The sequence below is a fragment of the Cryptomeria japonica genome, chromosome 1 (assembly GCF_030272615.1).
Source record: "Cryptomeria japonica chromosome 1, Sugi_1.0, whole genome shotgun sequence".
NCBI classification, from domain to species: Eukaryota; Viridiplantae; Streptophyta; class Pinopsida; order Cupressales; family Cupressaceae; genus Cryptomeria; species Cryptomeria japonica.
The window spans coordinates 105484953-105510289 of record NC_081405.1 but is presented as its reverse complement, the minus strand read 5'-3'; the positions used below and the strand labels follow the sequence as shown (position 1 = coordinate 105510289).

Here is a 25337-nt window from a genome sequence, read left to right as displayed (position 1 = left end):
TGCAAATGGTGCAGACCGGGAGACCACGAAGACGCCACCTGACCGAAGTCCGACGTCAACTTGCTCAATATCGAGGAAACCAAAGAAGAGGAAGTGTTGGCCGTAACACACGCCCAAGTTAAACAAGCAACGTGCCCGGACCCAGAGACGAAGAAGCGAAGGGTACGAGAAGCACGGGAAGAAATTGAGAAAGAGATACAAGAAAGGGCAAAGGCGAAGGGTACGGCGGGTACTTCTAGCCGACCGGAGGCGGAGGAGGCTATACTAAATCAAATTTTAAAATTGGAGGTGCCTGTGAAGGTACACGACCTCCTCCAAACGATGCCTCAATTACGAACGGCATTGCTGAATAATCTCTCCCAACCACGCACCAATACCAACCACTGCACAGATGTTCCTGGGGGGTCTGCAATAGACCCCATGCTGCTGGCAGTTAACACTGGAAGGAACCCGGCCATTGTGGAGATGGGTATCCTTGGCACCATTCTAACCGATACCATCGTCGATGGTGGATTAGGAGTGAATGTTCTTCAAGAAGAAACCTGGCAGAAGCTGGGGAAGCCGACGTTGTGGCCATCTACATTCAATCTGCCGGGAGCAGATCAGCATGGAATCAAACCCATCGGGACACTAATGGGCCAGCAAGTTACCATCGGGATGCAACCCTTCATACTGGACTTCGTAGTAATCCCACTAAAGAAAAAAGGGTATGATGCGATCTTAGGGAGAGGGTGGCTGGTGGCAGCCAAGGCCACCCACAATTGCAAGAAGAACACTCTGTCTATGGAGAATGGAGGAAGGAAGTTTATCATAGACCTTGGGACGCAGTTGGTTAGTGAGGAACTGGCATCATCTTTGGAATCGGAGGGTGAAGGAGAAGGCGACCTGAGGGACGAAGGACGGGGCTGCAGGGAGCCCAACGACAAAGGGATTCTCAAACTAGGAGAGTGCTCCGAGGATGAGACAGGATCATTGAACGGGCTCTTCCACTGGCAGATGGAGGATTACGAAATGTTCCAGAGCTACAGGCTTGAAGTAGAGGAACCAGAGCAAGTAACAAAGGAGGTGTACCTGCCGGAATACAAAGAATATTGGAAGGGAGATGCCCCAAACCTCGGTGACGTAGATAATCCCAAGATCATTCGTGTTGGCAACGATTGGAACCCTGTGTGGAAGGCCACAGCCTTCAAAATCTTTATTATTCTTCTTCTCCTTATGTACAGGAAGGAGACTGTGGTTCTTGTAGAATTTATGGTTCCAGGTCTTCGGATGGCCATTGAAAATAGACTTGCCATCAATGGGTCCAAATGAAAACCCTACCACGAGAAGCGCGCAGGGGACCTGAGCGACCAGAAGGACACCCAAGAGTCCGAAGGGGGACCCGAGAGGATGGAAGGGGACTCAAGAGGCCAAGTAGGCAACTTGAGAGGCACGGGACCAAAGAGGGAGACTCTCGGGCGAGGCAAACCGAGAAGGATGAAGGGCGATCCCAGAGGCATGGGACTCGAGCCGAAGACTCTCGACAATTAGATTAGGAAGAAAAAAAAAAGGTGGTGGTGGGACCACCGTACAACGGGACACCGTGCGGTGGAACCACCGGGCAGCGGGACACCGTGCGGTGAGACACCGTACGGTAGACCACCGTGCGGTGTCTACCGTATGGTGGGACACCGTGCAGTGTCTACCATATGGCGGGACACCGTACAGTGGGACACCGTGCAGTGTCTACCATATGGTGGGACACCGTACGATGGACCACCGTCGACGGAAGTCACCGGCCTCGGAAGGTGTTCATCTACCGTACGGCCACTACTGTACACTTGTACGGCCAAACAACATCCACCGTACGACACCAAGCTTCGGGTGACCCCAGTCGCCGCACGGCTGAGCCACCGTACGATAGACCACTCCATCGTACGGCAGATAACCTCTGTACAAGCTCGAGACATTACAGTCCGTAGGCCTGAAGGAGCACGGCGACAATGGCGGCGGTTTAAAAGAGGGTGAAAGGAAAAATACCCGGTGGTGATGGCACATGAAAAAAAAAAAAAACGACGACCAGATTTAAAATCATTCGATGGAGTCTGGACACTAAAAAATTAGAGTGGAGAAGCAGGATTTTGGTATCTTAAAATATCACAAAAATGATGTGCGCCATGGACTTCCGTGTGGTTCTAAAGATGTTAAATTGGTGTTGGCGGCGAGGGCTCTGCCCCTTGACCTCGCCATGTACTGCAATGGGGCGCTAGCTCTTGACCCCACTGGGGGCACTGCCCCCAGACCCCCAGTTTATTATTGAGCTACAATACACTTTTGAGTTGGGAGAAGGCATCAGAGAAGTCACGGTAAGTGTTGGGGTTGTTTCGTACTATGAGTAAGAAGCCTGAAGCTAAGCATTGGCGGGGAAGCCATAAGCTGTAGAGGGAGACGGATTTGGAGGTTGCGAACAAACAAAGTTTGAGGGAAGGCATTGCAAGAACACGACGTCGTACAACACCAGAGAGTTATTCAGTTCAGTTATCAGCCTTTGGGGAGTGTGATGGAGAATTTGAGGCATCTCCTAGCCTTTGTGCTAGAAGGTTGAGGCCACTTCCAGGCATGAATAGTACGCTTTGAGGAACTCGGAGTATGTCTCGACTGGACGTGAGGTTGCCTTGGTGGATGCACAAGGGCTCGGGAGGAGCTGACCACCAGATTGGAGGCAGTAGTAGCGGGAAACTCAGCTCAGCATACACAGGTCTTGGATGTCGAGAGGGCAGCACGGGTGGCTATCGAGGACAAATTGGCTAGGGAGACAGTATCATTTGAGTAGCAATTGGTGGAGGCTGAGACTAAAAAGCATGTTTTGCAGACAAGTTTGGTTTAGGCACAAGAGGACTGTGATGTCAAGAAAAGAAAAGAAAAAAAAAAGGAACTCCTTGCGGAAGCAATAATGGTGACATCCGCACTTGAGCATCGGATGGTAGCAGAACAGGGTTTTCAAGCGAGCACGCAACAGGCGTATAAGTTTCGAGCTCGACTGGCATCAGCAATTCCTGCAGTTCTCTACCTTGGTTCTGTTTAATGTCATCTCTATTTTGTATTAAGTCGTCCGGAGACGACTTCTTTTCTTGGGGGGGATGATGTTGCCGGGAATAATCATTATGTTATGTTGTCATATTATGTTTATGTTGTCATCGATAATAATGAGTTACGGCAGTCAGTTAGTTAGTCATCCCGAAGGGCAATTGGACGCGACGGTTGGTCGCACCCCTTCAGGTATTATATATTGCATACCTTTCCTTCTTAGTATCATCATGATAGTCGTATTTGGGTGTAATGTTATAAGCACTTGATGTACATGGACTGTTGAATTAATACAGAAACTGGCTCTTTAAAATATTTCCATTATGTTCTGTGCATTTACTTTCTGCATTTAATCGTTTACCCGTATGTGGCAAACAGCATTCATTCACCTTTCAGAACACACATCTCAACACCAATTACACCATATAATGATGGATCTCTCTGTCTCTTGTTTGCATTCAACTTCTCCCTTTTGAAATTTCTAAACTCTTTTCAAGAAGCCAATTCTGTGCTTATCCTGTAGTTATCCAATTTGCTTGAAAGTTTGTAAAGAATTTTCGAACAATCCATTTCGTACAAATGCTGGAATGATAGCATACCAAGCGGCCATATTAATTCGAAACGTTCTTCCAACAATTCAAGTGCTTTGTCTATGTTTCTAGAATCTCCATGTATGTAAAGCAACACACTTGCAATTATAACTTTACCATCTTCATTTTCCAAGTTGACTCCAACTTTATACAGATCTTGCTATCGTTGCAGTCAATGAGATCTCATCTTTTTTTAAGAGGCTTTCAGTCAAACAACTTATGTCCTTTGTCATCTTTTTGATGTGAGTTCTGTATCCTTTATGGTTTGACGGATGCCCATAACCAGTTCGAATGTTCCTATTTTGTGCAGGCAGCAATGGTGTCGACAAAGGTTGTTGAATTTGGCTTTGCACGTACCAAAGCATTTTCTTAAAAGTTTCTAAGCTTTTTCAACAAATCTATATCATGCACTTCGAGGTACCATTGCCTTATGAAGTGGCATCTTTGGAAACATTTAGTCAAACAAGTAGTGCCTTGTTTATGCTTTTATGCTACACTCATGTCAACCCGAGCATTTCAACATAAAATTTCCTTTAGAGCATGCTTTAATGAATTTCCAAAAATCGTGGTGTTCAATGAGACCATGTCTCTTTGAGGCATTTTGTAAAACATTTCACGTGCTAACCCCTTCTCTTCTACATGCTGCATAAAGTTAAAACAATGAAATTTGACTTCATACTAACCGATGCATTCATTAGGAAATTTTGAAAGCCTTTTCAATAAACGCATTTCGTGCAATCTGCAATCATTTTACTCTCTGAGATGATATTTCTTTGCAGCCTTCTTTCAAACAGTTCACGTTCCACATCTTATGCTTCACATTTTGCATGCCCGACTACGAGGACAATTACAACTACAACATGACAAAATTCATTTTCCTTCGTGCTTTGATGGTGGTCCATACACTGTTATTGTTGCATTGCCCCAACTTGCGCGGGTAGAGAGGATTTTAGCATAGAATTTGGCTATATACTCACCAATTACATTTGCATGGAAATTTCTAATGCCTTTTTCAACGTATTCATTTTATACAAAATCTGCAACTTTTGATTGCATGAGATGACATCTCTCTTGCGCATTTTGTCAAACAGTTATTTTGCCTTATCTACATTTCCGTGTTTTGCATAGAGGTTTGCTAAGGATTTTGAATTATAAGATCTGTTAAAAACAATTTCGTGCATATCATATAACTTTAGTGCACCATGAGATGGCATCTCTTTGAGGCAATTTGTCATATAAGTGATACACTTTGCTATGATTCCACATTTGCAAGTGTTTCAACCAGATCATTTCCAACTTTAATATTTGACAAAAATTTGCCCATCAAATTCAGTGAGATGACATCTCTTTGAGGATTTATGTCAAACAATCATGGTGCTTTTATGTATACTTCCACGTAGACAATGTGGAGGAAGAATTACCCTTGCTCATTGCATTTGCTTGATGGCTTCGACAAACTAATGTTTATGCATGTAATGCAAACATGAAATTGCATGCGATGAGATGTCTTTGGGGAGGTTGACGACAAAAACTCTGCAATCGGCTTTAAACCTGCAAATTGCATTCTATCAAACATTTCTTGTGTCGTGTCTATTATGCTTCCACACTACGCACACATGTATTGCAACTACGACATCGCTTGCATTTGCTTGAAAGTTTATAAAACTTGCTCGCCAGAGATATTGTGTATATCCTGTAACCATTGTATTCTACGTGATGACATTTGAGGCGTACTATCAATGATTTCCTATGCTGCAGCTTTAGTGTTTTCAAGGACTCTACGAAATGATTCAGTTTCCTTGTCTTCGATTCCACATATTTGTAATGCATGTCCACGAGCACAGATGCAAACACAATATTTCACAAAAATTCTTCATTCCTTCATACTTTGGTGGATGCTCATATGATGTCTAACGCAAAATGTGCTACTATTTGTGCCATTACATTTCCTTGAAAGTTTATACAAAAATATGTAGAATGCCATTCTATGCATGTATATTGAGTTCTTTATGCCTTGGCCAATTTTCTTACGCTGTTTTGAAACTCGCATCATGCATTTCCTGTGTACGATGTAGTTGAGATGAGAGACAAAGGTCGTGGAATGTGCCTTTACAGTTATGGTAGTTATAATAACTAACTAGTCTTCTATATCTTGGCATTTCAGTCAAATTGAAATGATGAGCAACTTTAGTGTATTCTAGAATTCACTGATGATGAATGACATTTGGAAATCGACTTCAAGTTGGCCTTTAAGATAATAAATCAATATGCATCAGCCTTTTGCAACTCAATCAAATTGTCAATAAATGAGTTAAAACAACTAACTCTTCCATGAGTGAGAATGCTTCAGTCTTTTTGCCGAGTGAGATAACTCACCGATAGATTTTCTTTATGCTTTATGAGTGGCAATCTCATGAGATTGGCAATTTGAGTATAAACATAAACTTGCCGATTTGTCTTCTAGAAACAACCGAGAAACCCCTTTGTCAACACTTTGTGCAAGTTGGCTAACTTGCAATTATTGTTTATGTTGTCGATGGGGATACAAAACACGATATAACATTGGCACTTTCAGCATTGTGGGTCTTTCTCCCTGATGGCATTTTGAACAACTTAACCAACTTAGCAAAATAACCAATCAACAATATTAATCCCTTGTTGTCGGTGTGAAGTGGTTTTTCCATAACTCATCGGTGCCTTTAGAAAATGTTGAAACTCGCCGATCATAGATCTATTGCCAAAGGCTTTCATGTAGCTAGTTTCATGTACGCTTGTGAGTGGATTGAACCGACTTCTTTTATTCTTTATCTAACACAGCAATAGGCCGAATGGAGTTAATTTTCTTTTGCTACTAACGTTTGATGAAACTCCACAACTTGTGTCGAATACTCGAGGGAGGTTATTAATTAGTGGAACACTCTAATTCTCCTTTGTCATCAACATTTTAAACACTTCTTGCAATTTTTGAAATTGGTTTCAAAACTTGTGATCTTTGTTTTTATTCATGAGTTTTGTCAGCATTTTGAGTGTTATTCATAACTCACAAGCTATGTAAAATCAAGACTTGGGATTTTGACAACCTTCATTAGGATTCTTGGAGCAATCACGATCTTGAAATTGCAATTCATGAAAGATTATAATCTGATTTCATAACCTTGTGATGACTATATAGAACTTTTCTGCCAAACTTGTGTACTTGAGTAAAAGCGTCAATTTTAAATTAATTTTCTTTATCACCATCGAACTTTGGAGGATAGTCTAATCAGAGGTCTCTGGCACACCCCATTATAACTGCTCAACGTAATCAAATTGCCATTATCACTGTCTTTAAATGCCATTATAATTGTCTTCAAAGTACACATAAATTTTGTCCTCTCGCTTCCATAATTGCCTCTGATAAAGACGATATTCTAACACATCAGATTTGTCTTTCTTGACTCCCATTAAACATGCCTTCTTTATATCACAATATGATGGTAGCCACAAATCTTATTTTGAGAATCAGTCCTTAGTGACCACGCATGTATATATCCTACCCTAAAATGATAGGAGACTTAGCATTTGAGGATAATAGGAGACATTTCAAACCAACAACTATTGTACACGTGATTTCAAATGCCAAAAGTTTAAAATTTGCCAAGTTTAAAAACAGGGGTAACAGATCTTGATATCCAAACAGCTGAGAGTAAGTTTGGTCTTGAAATCAAAATAAAAATCAACCAAAAACTGACAAAAGTAACAAAAAAGAGTCTCTTGAATGCTGCAAATCCTGTTCAAAAAGTAGACTATATAAATGAGGGAGGGAAATTGAAGCTTTAGGTCTATTTTCTTCTTAAATTTAACACGTTTCATTGAGTAGCAAATACTCTGAGATTCCCTCAGCTCATCCAAACCTAAGAAATACAGAATTTGAATATAATATATAAACACATAAATAAAGTAAAGTGAAAAGCTCCATTATCTCCATCTGATGTTGGTGGAGTGGTAATTTGAGTCACTTACTGCGACAAGACCTAGGTTCAACTCCTGTGGGGTGTCCTCAATGCATGTGATCATATAGGGCCCAGCTTCTACCAGGGCACTTATTACAGTGTCAATCTATTTCAAGCATTCCAAACTAGCTCTTTAAGCCGTTTTCGCCAAATTCAATGTACCATTCACAATATAATTAAAAGAAAATAAACCGGGACCTAAAACAATGGGGTGATTTTCCACAGATATGTAGCTCAAATTGCATTGATTACGTTGTGATAATAGCTCTTATTTAAAATTAAAAAAACAGAAAAGATAACTAAAAAATTAAAAAGATAATAACAGTATTTCTTTGATATGATAATCAAATATTCCTTACCTTGAAAACTTGAAGTGCGGCGGCAACAGAGGCACAATACGGTGAATTGGAAGAAACAGCGAGGAGTGGCTTCAATACAGAAGCATTCTGAGAAGCGATGGCTTCAGTGAATTCATTCACGTAATCTGAAAGCCTTCTGTGAGCTTCCCCCATGCTCATATAAGCAGCCATTATTACTTATTACTCGTTTTTACAACCCTCCTTTTCGAATTAATTCGCCTGTTTCCTTCACAGAAATCAGTTTCCCTCTAACTAGGGCTCTCTAAGAAATACTTACATTTAGTTTGTCTGTATTTCTTTTAATTTTGCTGATGAATGAAAGACGAATGAAAACTGTGAGAATTTTTGTACCCCATTATAGTTTTTTAAAATGAATGTGTTGGATTACTATTAATAGGAATAATATATATACATATCTAAAAAGAAAAGGTTGAAGAGGTTGAAGAGATCATATTTCAAAGTCTGAACAAGATCGAACTTAGAATAAATAAATTAAAGTCAAAGTCACTTAACAGCAAGAATGAATGAATGTTTTTAATAACTTCTATGAGGTCAAACATCTATGGGATCTACGGGTAGCTAGCAAAGCAAAGCATGCAAATTCCAAAACAATGTGCTTACTAAAACTCCTTTTCCTTTTGCATCTTGGATCTTCTACTCTGTATCTTGATCAAAAAATCTGCAACTCTTGTTATCCTTTCTTCTTCGAGCAGATAACTCAAGGTGTTTAGGTACTTTAGTGTCTCAATATAGTTAATCTAAATATCCTTGTAAGCTACACATTCCATGATGTAATGTCATTTTGTCTCTACCAACCCTTGAGTGTAATATCTACATCTTCTATCTGCCCACTCCTCTTTAGGTATCATCCATCTTTCGGATTCGCATCTAAGTTGATGCGAGCTATTTCTTATCTAAGCAATTAGCATTTTCGTTTTCCATTTTATTTCCATACCTTATATAGTTCTTTTGTGTATAGTCATTTGTGGAATTGAAATGTTTGTTGTAGTATTCCTTTTTTCTCCTAAGTTGTCCTATCCACATGCTTTCTTTGAATTTTTCTTATACATACTTTTATATTTCTCTATTGTTATTTGGGCAATCTCTTAAAGCTAATATCCCACTTATTCGTCCATTTAATGTTTTGCTTCATCCATATACTCTTCCTTCTATCTAGTTTCACTTTCGTTGTTATTTTTTGCCGACGATGTATCTCCATGATTTCTAATTCTCTTAGATAACTTAGCAACTGAAACATAGCCGATGCCTCAATAGGAAAAGCCCCTGCCTCTGCTAATAGATGATTTAACCTTGAGGCTATTTGTGATCAGATGTTTTTGTAACCTCTTTATATATCTCCATTTGCTTGTTGACATGTTGTTGCCCCATACTTCACATCCATAAAGTACCACTGGAACCACAAAAAGGTCAAAAAGGGTTTTCTTAGTTTTCCAATCCCATGGTTCAACACTTTTACATCTATTTTGTAAATAGCATAAAGAAATATTAATCAAGGGTAGCATGTCATCTTGTTTTTCTCATATACTAGGTGAGGTCTAAATCACTTAGGGGAGGCTCTCATCTAGAAACAACACCCTCTTATTTATCTTTTTTCATGTAGTTAGTCAAAAATGGTCAAAGCAAGGTAATTTGTTAATCAAAATAAATATATCAAGAAAGATATATCTTAGAGTATGTGTATGTGTATGTGTATGGGTATGTAACATCGTAAATTCTACACATTTATTCTTAGTGTGTCCAATTTCACACTCTTCTAGCACCTATTCTAGTATATCGCTTTCCCCTGCGTATTATAGGACCTTTATTATAATTAATTAATATATAATTCAATATTATGGGTCTTATTCCACTTTATTAGATCATCACACTCTTATTTGGGCCCTTAATTCTAGGTGTGCCCTTTTATTGTTTTATCCTAGTTTATCTTTAATCTTACCCTGAATTCAACTCTCAAAGAATATTTTGCATACATATGCATTATGGTTTGAGCCATTGAGCTGGAATTGGCATTAGAATCCTATTATCTCACATCCCTAGAAATTCGAAAAAAAAGTTGATAGGACCAAGTAGTATAGTACCTGCTACCTGGTCCCATACTTTTTTCCTTGAATTTCAAGAGAATAATTTAGTGGTTTATCTAATTCAAATCCCACTTCGTGTGAAAATATATCAATTCTAGGTCATCCTAATGGCAATTTTAATTATGAAATCCGTGTACAAGACATCCCTCTCAATTCATTTTCATTATCTAATCTTATGCTAACATTATCATTAATTCAAAAGCAATTATTTATCCTCGAGAGCATATCTAATTCAAGGAACAATAAACTACATCAAGGTATCTTCCATTATGTCTTATTATGATTTTGTGATGGATTTTATGTGATTTATCATGTTATTGCATCAACACATGGAGGACTTATCTTGAAAGCATTGCATCACCTATTGAAGGTATAAACAACTGCATTCAAGCATTTTAGCCTTGCCCTCAAAAGGAAAGCTTTTCCAATTCAATTTGAGTTCAATTTCTATTTCAATTAGGGTTAATTCCAAACTAGGGGTTTGACCTAAGGCGGACCCTTATCCACAACCCCCTTTCTTTCCTTCTTGTGTACAGCTACAGGTACCTGAAGGAGTTAGAAAGTTTCAGGAGATCTCAAGAGATAAGTACAGGTTCACTGTCGAAAGATCAGCTTGGTTCTTAGGGACCAAGGCAACCATCGCCCCTGTCCTAGGACCAAGGCACCCAATGCCCTGGTCATCCTAATTTAGCTCTGGTTTTCAAGATTGCTTCTTAGATTGCATCAAGAATTAGGCCTCTAAATCATAGCTTAGCAGACCAAGGAGCCCAACGCCCTGGTCCTGTCAATTCAATGTTAGATTTCAATCATAGGTGCATAGTTAGATTCTCTAACCACTTCTATACTTGTTGTGAAATTTCTATTTCATTGTCAATTAACATAATCAATCCAAGTTGCTAGTTCATGCATATATCTTCTTACCCTAGATTTAGCATTCAACTTACATCCTTTCAATTACAGTTTCAACTCTAACAAAATAGTAAATAGAACTTCAATCAGCATCTAACCCTCTTCTTAATAGAATTGAGGTTGGATCTATTGAGTTCATCCTCCTTTTAATGTGATACATGTGAAAGCTATGTTATTTTCTAGTTTACAAAGCATAACTTGTGAAACCCTAGTTTTTCACCATTACAATGCATATGTGTGTGTGTGTGTATGCACACACACACACACACACACACACACACACATATAACTTGTGAAACCCTAGTTTTTCACCATTACAATGTATGTGTATGTATATACATGTGTGTGTATGTATACATGTATATATACATATGCACATATGTGTCTGCGTACATACATGTATATATGTATGTATGTATACATATCTATATGTGTGTGTGTGTACATGCATACATACATGCACATATGTACACACATGTATATATGTGTATGTAGTATGTATGTATACATACATATACATATACATATGCATACATATACATGTATATACATATATATGCATGTATGTATGTATGTGTGTGTGTGTGTACATGCATATATATGTATACGTATCACACACACACACACACACACACACACACACACACACACATATCCTTCTCAAGGTGCCTATTGCGTGCCTATTGCACTTTTATACATATATATATACACATATATGCATGTATATGCATCTATATGCATGTATATACATATATATGCATGTATATGAATGTGTGTGTGTGTGTGTGCGTGTGCATACATATGTGATGCATATATGCATATGTGTGTATGTATATATATGTATGTAAATATATTATGTATATATACACATGTGTTTAGATGTATATATACACATGTGTGTAGATGTATATATACACATGTGTGTCTATGTGTACATACACATACACATAAAAGTGCAATAGGCACCTTGAGAAGGATATCTCTCGACATGTGTGTGTGCAAGCATGTGCACTAGTTATACCCTCTTTAATGACTATATTTTAGCAAGTTTCCTTACCTTGCTTTGGCCATTTTACCTATCTGTAACTACGTGAAGAAGATAAATAAGAGGGTGTTTTTTTAGATGTGAGTCTCCCCTAAATGGTTTAGACTTCACCTAATATACGAGGAAAACAAAATGACATGCTACCCTTGATTAACATTTAATTCTCATTGTTTAGTGACTTTCACTTTATTTTATCTATTCTAGACTCGATCTTGTTCAAACTTTGAAATATGATTTCTTCAACTTTTTCTTTTAAACACACACACACACACAATCCATTGAAAATTTACATTGAACTAAAAAATTACCAAGTTCGAAGAAATAGGCAAAAAATTTAAACCCCATGAAAACATGTGGAAGAAAAATAAATCATCATAAATTTTAATATGTAAAAAAAGGCTTACTTAAAAGACAAGTTAAAAAATATAAGTTTATGACCCACTCACGGGTTCCCAAGGGTTCGACCTTTGAATTCGAGGGATAATCAAGAGATGGAGAAATGGACTAGACCAGAGCAGGGATGGATCAAAGTAAATTTGATGGGGCATCGAGAGGGAATTCGAGCACCTCAGGTGTGGGTTGTGTGGCCCGTGATGAGGAAGGGAAGATCCTTTTCAAAGGTGTGCAGAGGCTGTGAGATGGGACTAATAATGAAGCGGAGGTGCAGGCTGCTTTATTAGTGGTAGAATTGGTTGAGAACATGAAAGCTTTGAGAGTGCACAATTTAGAAGGGGATTCGAAAGTGGTGATAGATGCAATTGGGAAAGGAGAATCGATGAGTTGGAGATTGAATAAATTTATTTTCATTATTCAGTCAAAACTTAATATTTTCTAGGATTTTTGAATCTCTCACATTAGAAGAGGGGGAGATGTGGTGGTGGATGCTTTATCCAATGTGGCGTGTACACTGGATAATTGGGTGATGCGTTGGTGGGGAGGTAATGATGCCATATTACAGTGGCATGCTTAATCTAATTGTATGGTATGTCAGTAAATGTGACATGGGAGAGAAGGATGCCTATATCCCTGCTCAGGGACTTGGGCTCGCTTGAAGGTGGTGGGCAATTAATGTTGACTTTTTCTGTAGTGGCGATGGAGGTTGTGAGGAATACATTTATGAGGAGAATGGGAAAATGTTTCTATTCATAGCGTGTGGCGGAAGTTTCTGGTCTGAGATAGAGTTTTGCATTGGCAGTGAAAGTTGGCAGTTCAAAGATGCAATAGAGGCAAATTTCACACTCAAAACAACCAAACTCCTGACTGCTTTCTTCGGGTCGGTTTCTAAAAGAAGATTGAGGAATATGTTTCTGTCCAAGGATCCATTGTTAATTCAAAGTGTGCAGCTAGTTTTGGGGGAGGAATTGGAGGTAATTGGGCACCACTATCGTACCAGGGTAGAGGTTTATTCTCTTATCATGGCATGGGGGCTCGAGTTGGACTCCTCATGTGCACATGTCAGCGGGGTGATGAAGGCAATTGTTCCAGTGGAATTCCTTGACAACCTGGAATCATTGTTGGAGTGGGTTGTTCTAGGGAAAGACTTTGATGTCTCAGAGGAAATTCTTGAGATTCACCAAGAATTAAGGGGCAAATACATCCCCTTTCTTCGATGACGAGAAGCAGTGAAAGCTAGGTTTAGGGAAATGGCAAGGAGAGGGTGGGAGGCACTCAAAATGTTTTCTCAAATCATGAAACTAGAGGAAGTGATCAGACAGGCCCAAGAGGAAGTAGGGGACGTGGAGGTGGGTAGTCAGAGGCTTTGTCTGAGGACATGGTGCATGAAGGTAGAGGTGGCAGACGAGAAACCGGCCCTGGAAATCCTCCCGGGTAACTTGTAATTTGTTTTGGTTGCTTGTTATGATCAAGATTTGAGTCCCATTACTATTTTAGACTATGTGGGTGTTTTGACTTGGTATTGATTTACTTTTTTTTTTTGTTAATCGATACAATAATTTTTGGATAGGACTGTAAATTTGAAAATTAGTGGGATGGTTGTCTGTGCTAGTGGTTTGGGTGGGTGGTTTTGGATGGTTTTGGACAAGTGGTATCCTTCTGAAGACGTACTTTCCTTTCTTTATTAATAAAATTTAACATTATCAATCAAAAAAATAAAATATAAGTTGATCAGATTAAACATTTAATGGAGTCGCCATCGTCATTATTATAGTTAAGGGAGCCTTGTCACCGAAGTCGTAACTATGTCGTACGAAAATAATATTCACCATTTTTTCAACGGGTATGTAGTTTGCTTGCCACCAATGAACACTTGGATGTAGATTGGAAAACCATTACATGGCGGGGGGGAATTTCCAAAGTGAGATATCATGCAAATTCTATGGTGTTCCCCCACAATATAGCCTATTGGCTAAATATGTGTGTGTGTGTGTGTGTGTGTGTGTGTGTGTGTGTGTGTCCCTTTTAAAAATAAACATTCATTGGCCAACAAAATAAAGAATGTGAATAGTATCATCTTGGGTTTTTAAATTGCAACCTTTTTAAGTGTAATTTCGTTTTTTTAAATATAAAAAAAAACCTTGAAATTTTTAATATCTATCATTATGTTTTTTTTATTTGACTATAGCATAGAGTTTATGGGTTGATGTTGATACACGAATTTCTTCTTTTAAATATGTATTCTGAAATTATTATTAAAAAACAAATAGTATCTATTTCAAACTTATAGAAGACTTAAAAAAAATTAACATTGAATTAGCTAGCAAGATACCTATTTAAACATTAAATTCTTAAACAAATTATGATACTAAAAACTAATGAAAATTTTGAATTGTCAAATGATAACCAAGTATTTTTCTTGTAAACAGTTTTTTTTTTTTTTTTTTTAAGGGCGAGCTCTTTTGACTGGAGCTATGAACTAGTGAGATCACATGGGAGGACCTCATCTCCATGTCGTGAGCCAAGGCATCCTTGATGAAGCACGTGTACGGCTTGAGAGCACCAGCCATCATTTTCATTGGTCAACGAACAAAGGCCATTGACAGTGAGAGCTGACATCAAACTTTACCCTACACCTGTGATAGGCCTTCCTCGCGGTACGCGCTACTAGATTGGTATGTTGGCACTAGCGGAGCGGAGCAGATTTTTTTCTGGGATGGGGGGATCTACAAATAGTCACAGTCAGCGGGGGGCAAGATACACCTCCACCTCACCGTATCGCCCAGCTTGGATGGCACGATGTGAGGCTCAGGGGTTTTGACCCCAAGACCTCCACCCGGAGGTGCGCAACCTACAACCGCTGGGGTACGAGGACAACCCCTTGTAAACAGATTTTATAAATCAATAAAAAACATATTAAACATTTTTACACAACTTCTATTACATAGAGAAAAAAAATTGCAACCCCATTTCTTAGTTTTAAATATATAACAATATAAATACTTTGTAAATATATTATTCATGAGAAAAACCAATAAAATACTTCAAAAAGAATAGTTTTAAATATATAACAATATAAATACTTTGTAAATAAATTAATAAGACTCTGAAATTATTCATGAGAAAAACTAATAAAATATTTCAAAAAGAATACTATTAGGGTTGCAAAATAATATGAACACATTTTTTAATATGAACCCCAGTAAAAATAATAATGGAATTAGGGTTTCATAAATAATGTGTTCCTTTTTTAGTAAAAAAATATGAAACATATTATTTTTAAAATTATGTTTATTGTTGGCTTGTTAAGGGGCACTACCGGGTTAACTCGACTCCTTTGGTGGATGGTAAATTGTTTTCTAGGAAAAACCTTCAGATGGATGGTGGAAGATTAACTTTGATGGTGCTTCATAGAGGAATCATGGACCATTAGATGCAGGCTTCATTGTCAGGGACTAGGATGGTAACATTCTGGCATTGGGGGCGAAAAGATTGGAGAATGGGTCAAATAACACTGCGGAAGTATTGGCAACCTTAGCAGCTATTAGGCTTGAAAAGATGATGGGAATATCACAAATTCATTTAGAAGGGGACTCTTTGATTATTATTCAAGTGATTATGAAGGGTAAGTATTGATACATGGCACCTACATAACTTGATCATTGCAATAGTGGAATAATTGGCAACCTTCGAAGATTTTTGAGTTAGTCGTATCAGGAGAATGGGGAATGTCGAAGCAGACAAACTTTCTAAATGGGAATTAACATTCGAAAGAGTGGGTGAATTAAAGGTTGAAGATTTTAGATGTATATCGTTGGAAGAGAATGTTTAAATTCTTTGTGGTAGGTACGAGTCATTAATGAGCCTACATTTACTCATCCTCTTGGAAAGCATGTGAACTTTGCCAACTTGGCTTGGAAGGGCGGCAGAGAATGATGGTACACTATATTTATGGTGATTGAATGGGTGTTTTTATTTCGATGTTTTTTGGTTTATGTGTCTCCCATTGTCGTGTTCTTGATCTTTCGATAGGTGTTGTGTGAAGTTAATTATAGGTGAAGGTTGGTGGGGTGCCACAACTATTGAAATAGGAAGTAATGGAGGTGAATTTCACATTGAAAACAAAGAAGCAACTTTGTTTGTTTCTTGGACCCATCTTGGAGAGGCGGCTGAAGGGGATGTTTCTTTTCAAAGATGAAATACTGGTGAAAAGTGTGCAGAGGATTTTAGGGGAAGTCATTGGACTGGTGAGACATCGTTACATAACCAACATGGATGTATACTCTCTCATCTTGGCGTAGGGCTTGGAGTTGGATAATTTTGTGGAGCCAGTTACAAAGGTGATGAATGCCATTGTCCCAAAAGAATACTGCTTGGGAATGGAGTCGATTATTGAATGGGCAGTTCCTCGTGTTGGTTTTGACATGTATGAAGGAATTGAGAATTTTCATCATGTGGTTGAGGAGAATTACATGCCATTTGTGAGGTGGCGTGATGATGACACAAAGGCATGATTCAGAGAGGAGGTGCGTATTAGATGGGATGATCTGAAGGTTTTTGTGGATTCAATGGAAGTCAAAGCTACATTGTAACAAGCCTTAGACAAGGTGAGAGAAATGGAGTGTAGAGGATGGCAGACGAGGAAGAGAAAGCTGGGAGGCGAACAAACCCTCACAATTATTCCGAGTAGCTCTCAGTGATTTGCTCTTTGTTTCATGGTTGATTTTATTGGTTCTGGTCTGTGGGGGTTAATCCCTATCGGATTTTTTAGGCCTTTTTGATGTAGGTCATGCAAAAAAATTTACATAGTGCTAAGTTGGGATGTTGAACCGAATGATTTTTGAATGCTCGAAGTTACTGTACATCTTTTTGGCGGATGATGTTTGTATGGGTGGTTTAGCTTAGTGGCCTTTTGGATGTTTTTTTGTTGGGTGGTTTTGATGCTTACTTTCAGTTTAAAATGTAAGCTTTCCTTATTAAATATTAATAAAAAACTATTATTACCGATAAAAAAAAATTACATTTATTGTTTGTTATATATTAATTTTAAATGATATTTATTTTAAAAATAAAAAATAAAAAATAAATCACTAATTTTATAATTAATTAGATAGTTGTCTTGATTATTATTAGATTTTTAAAAATAAAAGATATAAAAGTCATTTAAAATTATCTTGTTAAATGGTAATATAATTGAACTAAGTAATTTCAATTGAAAGGCTAGAATTTGCATCTCTCCATGTATAGGGCATCTTGACCCTGTATGAAATGCATTATGTGAGCTTAGCACCTCTTTGTCAAATTTATTTTAGTCTTAGACGAATGTAGTGTATCTAATTGATAGCTTGACATTAATCTCGATGCTTGTAGGATCTAATACACATTTTTCCCTTTACTTGTGCACTAACTGTTGCAAATATAATGTTACATTTCTTTAATATTGGAAAGTAAGATTTTTCTCTCTACAGTGAAGTTAATTTCCTCAACCTTAGTGGCAGTTGCCTTCAATCATTCTTCATTGTTGTATGTTTCACTTATACATGTTAAGGTGAATAGGTATTGTTCGTTCAACAAAAATTTAAAACAATAAATCCCAATGTTAAATCTAAAATCTAAATAGTTAAAATAGATGGCGAGTGAGGCACGGTAGTTTGAGTGCGAAAGGCAGAGGACAGAATGCAAAGTGCAGAAGGAAGTTTGCGAAGGCTATTTGGTGGAAGGCAATCTCTAGCAACAGACAAATGACCGTAAGCAGGGTATAGCCGATGGGAAAGGCAAGGAACTACCAGCAGATAGGCAGACAAAGTGGCGAGTATTGGAAGTTGACTGGAACATCCAGGGGCCAATACACTCACTTTGTAATAACGATGAAATCGCAAAAGGAAAGGATAATACCCCAAATCAGAGCCCTACGAAAGAAAGCAATACGTTGAGGATGGTAGAGATCAATTTAATGGAGGAAACTATCGATGACAAATGCATTTGGGAGGACCTCACGGTTATTGCTAGAATCATTGGCCCGAAGAAATCTAGGCAAAGCATCAACCCTTGGATAAAGGAGAATTGGGGTAATCAAGTGGTGGTGAAATTTCTGCCGAAAGGCTTTTTCGTGGCCATCTTCACAGAGAAAGGAACAAGGGACCAAATTTTAAGCTCAAAGAATTGGTTTTTTGATAATTTACCACTTTACATTCAGCCTTGGACACCCAACTTTAACTCGACCAAACTCGCAGTCTATGAAACTCCAATATGGATCAGACTGTTTAATCTCCCAATCGAGTATTGGGGGGACCAGTGCCTTGGGAAAATAGGGCAAACGCTCGGTACCCTTATGGAGATTGATGAATAAATTATTGAAAGTGATTCATACATATACGCCAGGATGAAAATAGCAGCGGTCAAACAAATTCCTTCCCACATAAATCTTAGAACAATCAATGGAATTTGAAAACAAGGCATTGAAATTGAGAAAGAGCTCTTTGTTTACCAAAGATGTGGAAGCAAAACCCATCAAGCCAAAAGGTGCATAATTTTTGTGTGTAGAGCATATAATACTAAGCAGAGGACAGAAGATGAAGAAAAAGAATTATGGTTAAAGAAAATAAATGAGCAAAAACAGAGGCCTACTGCGGTAAACAAATCACTGCCTGATGCAAGTGTGCATCCTGTACCCAACTCTCAACCCTATCAGATAGAATCATAAATCAATAATGTAGAAAGAGTGGCTATTCCAAGCCAGGAGATGTCTCCTATAATAGGATCCCAGGCCGTAAACATTATCGAGGAAGGCACAAGCGATGCTAAAATGAGTAATTCAGACAGAGAGGGTGAAGATGATGTCTTGGATAACCTAGATCCCAGATGCATTAGCCAATCAACGAATACTCTCCTGGGCAAAGCAAAAGGGGTTAAAGGCAGAAAAAGCAATAAACAGATCAAAGAGGAGAAAGCATCTGAAAAAGGTATTTGTGAGCGTTTTGGAATATATGAAGAACTCCAAGGGAGGCAGCCCCTCCCTTGGACAGAAATGAGAATCACATCTTGGAATGTCAAGGGCTTAACAGCCCCTGACAAAAGACGTGTGGTCAAAAGGTCTTTGGCCAAGTTAGAGTCTGAAATGATCTTACTTCAGGAAACCAAGTTAAATGGGCATAAGGTGGCTAAATTCATCAAATTCTGCAATAAGTGGGAGGGACTGTTTCAGGACACTAGAGGATCTGCTGGAGGCCTGGGAATCTTGTGGAACTCAGAGGTTTTTGAGGTGATCCCATTGGAGTCCAACGAATTTTGGATGGCGTGCAACATTGTATATAAACCAGGAGGTTTTGGTTTTCCTCTGTTTAATATCTATGGGTCGATTAAGACAAATGAAAAGATAAGAGTTTGGACAGGGATACATGAGCAATTGCTATCATTAGAGAGGAAGAAGGCAATTTTGGTTGGGGACTTCAATGCAATCTTAGATATTGACGACAAGGAAGGAGGGTTGAGGAAGAGCACAAGAGTAATGGAAGACTTCAGAGAGTTCATTTCGAACTGTCAAGTGGTGGATGTTATTTCGAAGAATGGTAAGTTCACTTGGACCAATAGAAGACTTAACTTCTCAAAAATCTCTGAAAGATTGGATCACTTTTTTGTGGGGGAATGGTGGATTAATGGTAGCTTCTCCATTGACACTAGAATCATCCCGCAAGCGGATCGGATCACCTCTCGGTCACTTTGTGTATTAATCATGAGGCTCCTAAAAACATAAATTACTTCAAATTTCAGAGTATGTGGTGGAGAGACCCTAAATTCATCGAGCTACTCAAAACATGGTGGCTAGAAAAGCAACATCTTTTCGGGATCCCCTAGCTTTTGTTTTATAAAGAGAATTCAATATATCAAAAACAATATTAAACATTGGAACAAGACCTCATTCAAGAATATATTCTTTGAGAAACTCTGAATAGAAGAAGAATTGGAAGAAATCAACAAACGAGTTATGCTAGTAGGGATGGTCAGGGATGACTATCTGAAAGAAAAGCTTCTTAAGGAGCTTTATGCTAAATCGCTAAGTAGAGAAGAAGTCTACTAGCGAGACAAATTGAGAGCATTATGGATCGCTGAGGGAGACCGTAATACAAAGTTTGTCCATGCAACCTCAAAAGGTAGAAGGAATAAGAACAAAATTACTGCAATCTTGGATGGTGAAGGGATTTTGAGAAGTACTGAGGCTAAGTTAGAACAAGCGGCACTTGAACATTTTGTTAAATTGCTGGGGAATGATTGTCAGATAGGATACACATCAGATAACAGGCTCTCTGAGCTTGTGCAGAAGCTGGTAACTGTGGAGGAGGCTAAAGGCTTTGTAAACCGTATTCCCTAGAAGAAATTAAAAAGGCCACTTTCGAGCTCCACCCCAACAAGGCTCTAGGCCCGGACAGTATGACAGCTGAGTTTTATCAGAAGTGTTGGGACTTTATGGGACACGATGTATGGTTAGTTGTAGAAGAATTCAGGAAAAAAGGGAAGTTTGTAAGAGAAATGAATAATACAGTCATTGCTCTAATCCCCAAAAAACAAGAATGCACCTCAATACATGATCTGAGACCCATATCGTTATGCAACACCATATACAAAACCATCTCGAAAGCAATGGCCAACAGACTAAAGAAACTTCTACCTCACCTCATTTCAAAAAATCAGAATGGTTTTACCCCCGGAAGAGAGTTAGCGGACAACATTATTTTAGTGTCTAAAGTCATGCATTCTATTCATAAAGAAAAATCAAAAGGTATGATCATTAATCTTGATGTTGAAAAAGCTTATGATAAGATGGTATGGCAATTCTTGGTTAAGGTTCTTAGTTGCTATGGTTTTCCAAAGGAATGGATTGACTATGTTAGTTTCTGCATCTCCACGGTTAGTTTTTCATTGCTCGTCAATGGTGCGATTTGTGGCTTTTTCAAAGCTACCAATGGATTAAGGCAAGGGGACCCTTTACCCCCGGCCCTCTTTGTACTCATGGCAGAAGTTCTTAGCAATCTAATTAAAACCAAACAGTCTGCCAGGCATTGGAACGGTGTACAAGCTCATAGATCATTAGAGCCCATCACACATTCACAGTTTGCTGATGACACTATCTTGTTTGGCGAAGCAACAATGAAAGAAGCCAAAGGAATTAAAGAGGTACTAGACGAGTATTCGAAGTTGTCAGGCCAGGTAATGAATGTGGATAAATCGCAGATTTTCTTTTTTAACACCGAAATATTATTATAGAACCGCATTTCGCACTTGCTTGGCTTTCAAACTATTGTTCCGCCCATCAAATATCTTGGGATCAAAATCAACATGGGATGTAGGCAAACACATATTTGGGAGGATGTACTTAATTCTTGCAAGACCAAATCAGAGCAATGGAAGAATAGATGGCTTACTCAAGATGGACGACTACTAATGATAAAGTATGTGCTATCAGTTGTTCCAATCTATAGTATGCAATGCTTCCAAATGCCCAGTTTGGTTGGAGCAAAATTAGATGGACTACTAAAAAAAATTGTGTGGGACAAGGCCAAGGAGCATAAGAGAATACCTTTGATAATTTGGGATACAATGTGTATGCGGAAAGAGGATGGGTGAGCAGGGCTGAGGAAAATGAGTCTACAAAACCTGGCACTAGGAGCGAAGTTGTCTTGGAAAATGTACAAGAACCTCAATAAACTATGGTGCAAGATCTTTCAGAAAAAGTATTTGGACTTTGACGATCCTGAGCGTATCTTCACAATTGCAGATGCAGATAGGGGCTCTCCCACCTGGAATTTCCTCTAGAACAACAGGGACATAATAACAAATCATATGTCTTGGAAGATTGGCAACAAAATTAAAGCCAAATTCTGGCGGGACTCATGGGATGGGGAGCTGCCGCTAGCAGAATGTTTTGAAGATCAAGATTGGGTCAGCACCATTGAAACTGCTATAGGCATGCAAGTTGCCAGTTACTTTGAGAATACTGAGTATCATGGTATGAGGACTTGGAGAAAGATAACTATTGGCAATTCATAGATGTGTAGAAAATTAGAAGAATTACTTAGCAACATATCAATATTAGTGTCAGATGAAGAAGACAGATTGTTCCCGTACGCAGCAAAGTTAGGGGAGTACAGTGTGAAGTTGGGCTATGAAGTCCAAAGGCATAAAGCTCTGAATCTGAATTGGCCCAGCAAGTTGTGCTGGAATAGGTGGGTGTTGCCCAAGGCAAGGGCATTCCTATGGATCACACTGAATGAAAGGATACTCACTGGAGACAGGCTGAAAACTATAGGCATACAAGGGCCAAGTTGGTGCGTGTTATGCAACATTGGGGAAGAAATAGTGGACCATCTGCTCTTCAATTGTAGGTTTGCCAGCAGTTGTTAGGATTGGTTCCTAGGAATGATTAGCCTATATACAGCTAGAAGCATGACTCTAAAAGAATTTCTTGTCACATGGCCACGATCCAGTCAGTCAAAATGGGGAGTCCTATGGTTGATCGGCCCAACAATGATTGTTTGGGCTATCTGGAAAGAGAGAAACAAATGGATATTCAAAGAATCGGCCAAAATAGTGGAATTAGTCATAAACGACCTTAAGACAAACATAGAAGAAGTCATTTGTGGTGAGTCACGAAATGTCAGAAATTTCAAATTCAATGATTGGGATATGGAAATGGAAAGGAATTGGTACTTAAAAAATGCTTTATTCCATTATCCCAAGAGAAGAATCAATAGGAAAGAGGTCAGATGGGAGAAGCCTCATAACAATTGGGTAAAACTCAACTTTGATGGGGCATGCAGAGGCAATCCGGGATAGGCTGGCTTTGGAGCAGTTATTCGAAATGAGGATGGGAATGTGGTGTTTGGCACGTATGGCAATATTGGCTACGCTACAAACAATGAAGCAGAAATAAGAGCTCTCGAGGTCGGACTTTTACTCTGCAAAGAGAAAGGTTTGACCAATGTATAGATTGAAGGTGATTCTCAGATAATCATAAATAGGGTGACTACTAGTAAATTACTTAATTGGAAACTAGCTAAATGGCTGCCTCGCATTCGGTCCTTACTCCAAGCAATTAAACCATATGAAATAACACATATACACAGGGAGGGAAATAAAGTAGCTAACCTATTAACCAATCTAGGAGTCAACTCACAGGCTGCAGAAGTGTCAGTTGATCCCAAGGCATTGAGTTCAGATATTACAGACCTGTGCAGGAAAGACCTATTGATAAGGAAATGCGACGGAGTGGGATGATGGCCCTCGGAACTAGGCCTGCAGATGTAGGATAGATGGAAGAAGTCTTATGCACCTTATGCAGGTCAAAACCCTCGAAAGGCGTAGTGATGGCGGTTCGATCTGCAGAGGATGGGCAGAGGTGACAAAATGACAGATTCTTACAGATTATGGGATCTAGGTAAAATAGGCAGGAATAACCTTCTAGACCTTTGTAAGACTTTATATTGGCCTTTGCAAAAGTAGAATGCATGGTTCGTAAGGCGCTTTGAAAGATTTCTCACACCGAATAGCACAAGAGTTGGAATAAGATTTATCTATGGCTTATTTTGGCAACATTGGATGCACGAACTATGAAGAAATGTTGGATACGCAGCTCCGCAACTTGTTTCTCACATAGGTTTATGTCTATGATGTTATAAAAGGGCTCATGGGGATCACACTAAACTTTGATCGCCACTGGTGTGATGGTACGATTTATGAAGTCATCCTTATGCCCTTGGTCGACATCATTGAGTGCAGGGAAAGAGAAGTGGAGATTCTGAGTGGCTTCGTCAAGCCAGTCAACGACAACAACATTGCAGATTCCATCTTATGTGTGTCGGAGAACGAATGGATTAGCATACTCAAAACTTATTTCCAGCCAAGCTACTTTCTGCCATCGGATTCTGAAGAAGAAGAGGAGGAGGGTGAGGATGATGGGAGCCAAGAATCAGATGGCAGTAAAACTAGTCGGGCAGAGCGCAAGCGCGTAGAGAGGGAAGCGCTGAAGGAAATGATGAGAACATTTGGGGAAAACGCATGGGAAGTGTTTAGGTGTGGAATGGAGAATGGCAATATGGCTCCTTTTCGCAGAATAACTAACTCAAAAACATGGTGGTTCTCGGCTGGAGCCATGGCCAATGTAATCAGCATCGGGGAATATGCGGGGTTTATCATGCAGACACTTAATGGGGAGCAGTAATAACCATATATGCCCCTATTTGTGTCTATGATTAGGATGGAAGGTAGTAGTACTCACTGCAAATAGTAGTGTTTGGTTATGGTAGGTAATAGTAATCACTGCAGAAGCAGTTTTTGTATGGTCCTTCTTTAAGCAATACAAGGGTGCTATCCCCACAATGATAGCTCTTGCCATATATATATATATATATATATATATATATATATATATATATATATATATATATATATATATATATATAATTTTGACTTCAATAATGATATAGAGTACAATAAATATAAAAATTAACAAAATCATTTTTTAATATATGTTTTAAAAATATATTTCACATAATATAGAATGTAATTTTAAAAATATAAATATAAAATTTTGGCAAACATTTAGTATAAATAAAATATAATATAATTCAAAATCATAAGAGAAAGTTATAAAGTAATATTAAATATTAAATATCAAATATAGAAATCTATGTAAAATTTAAAAAGTATAAAAATAGAGATTACCATTTTTAATTTTTTTTTTTTATAAATTTAATAAAAGTAAATACAATTTGGATTAATATTGTATAGTATTTAATTATGACTCTTTTGAATCTAATTATATTTTGCTAAGTTTCCTAAATTTTATTAGTATGGATTAGACTATAATTTTAATTTTAATTATTACT

General features: G+C 38.4%; 1 protein-coding gene across 2 annotated transcripts in view; it reads right to left on the bottom strand.

The window, feature by feature from the left end:
- Window positions 1-8379, bottom strand: part of LOC131040649 (enhanced ethylene response protein 5) — a 128291-nt gene extending 119912 nt beyond the window's left edge. The window contains exon 1 of one of the 2 annotated variants that reach the window (XM_057973605.2): window positions 8008-8379. In XM_057973605.2, the coding sequence (XP_057829588.1) occupies window positions 8008-8178 (171 nt within the window). In that variant the 5' untranslated portion in view covers window positions 8179-8379. The remainder of the gene's footprint in view (window positions 1-8007) is intronic. The other variant, XM_057973604.2, reaches the window with a different exon arrangement.
- Between the last annotated feature and the right edge of the window lie 16958 nt (window positions 8380-25337).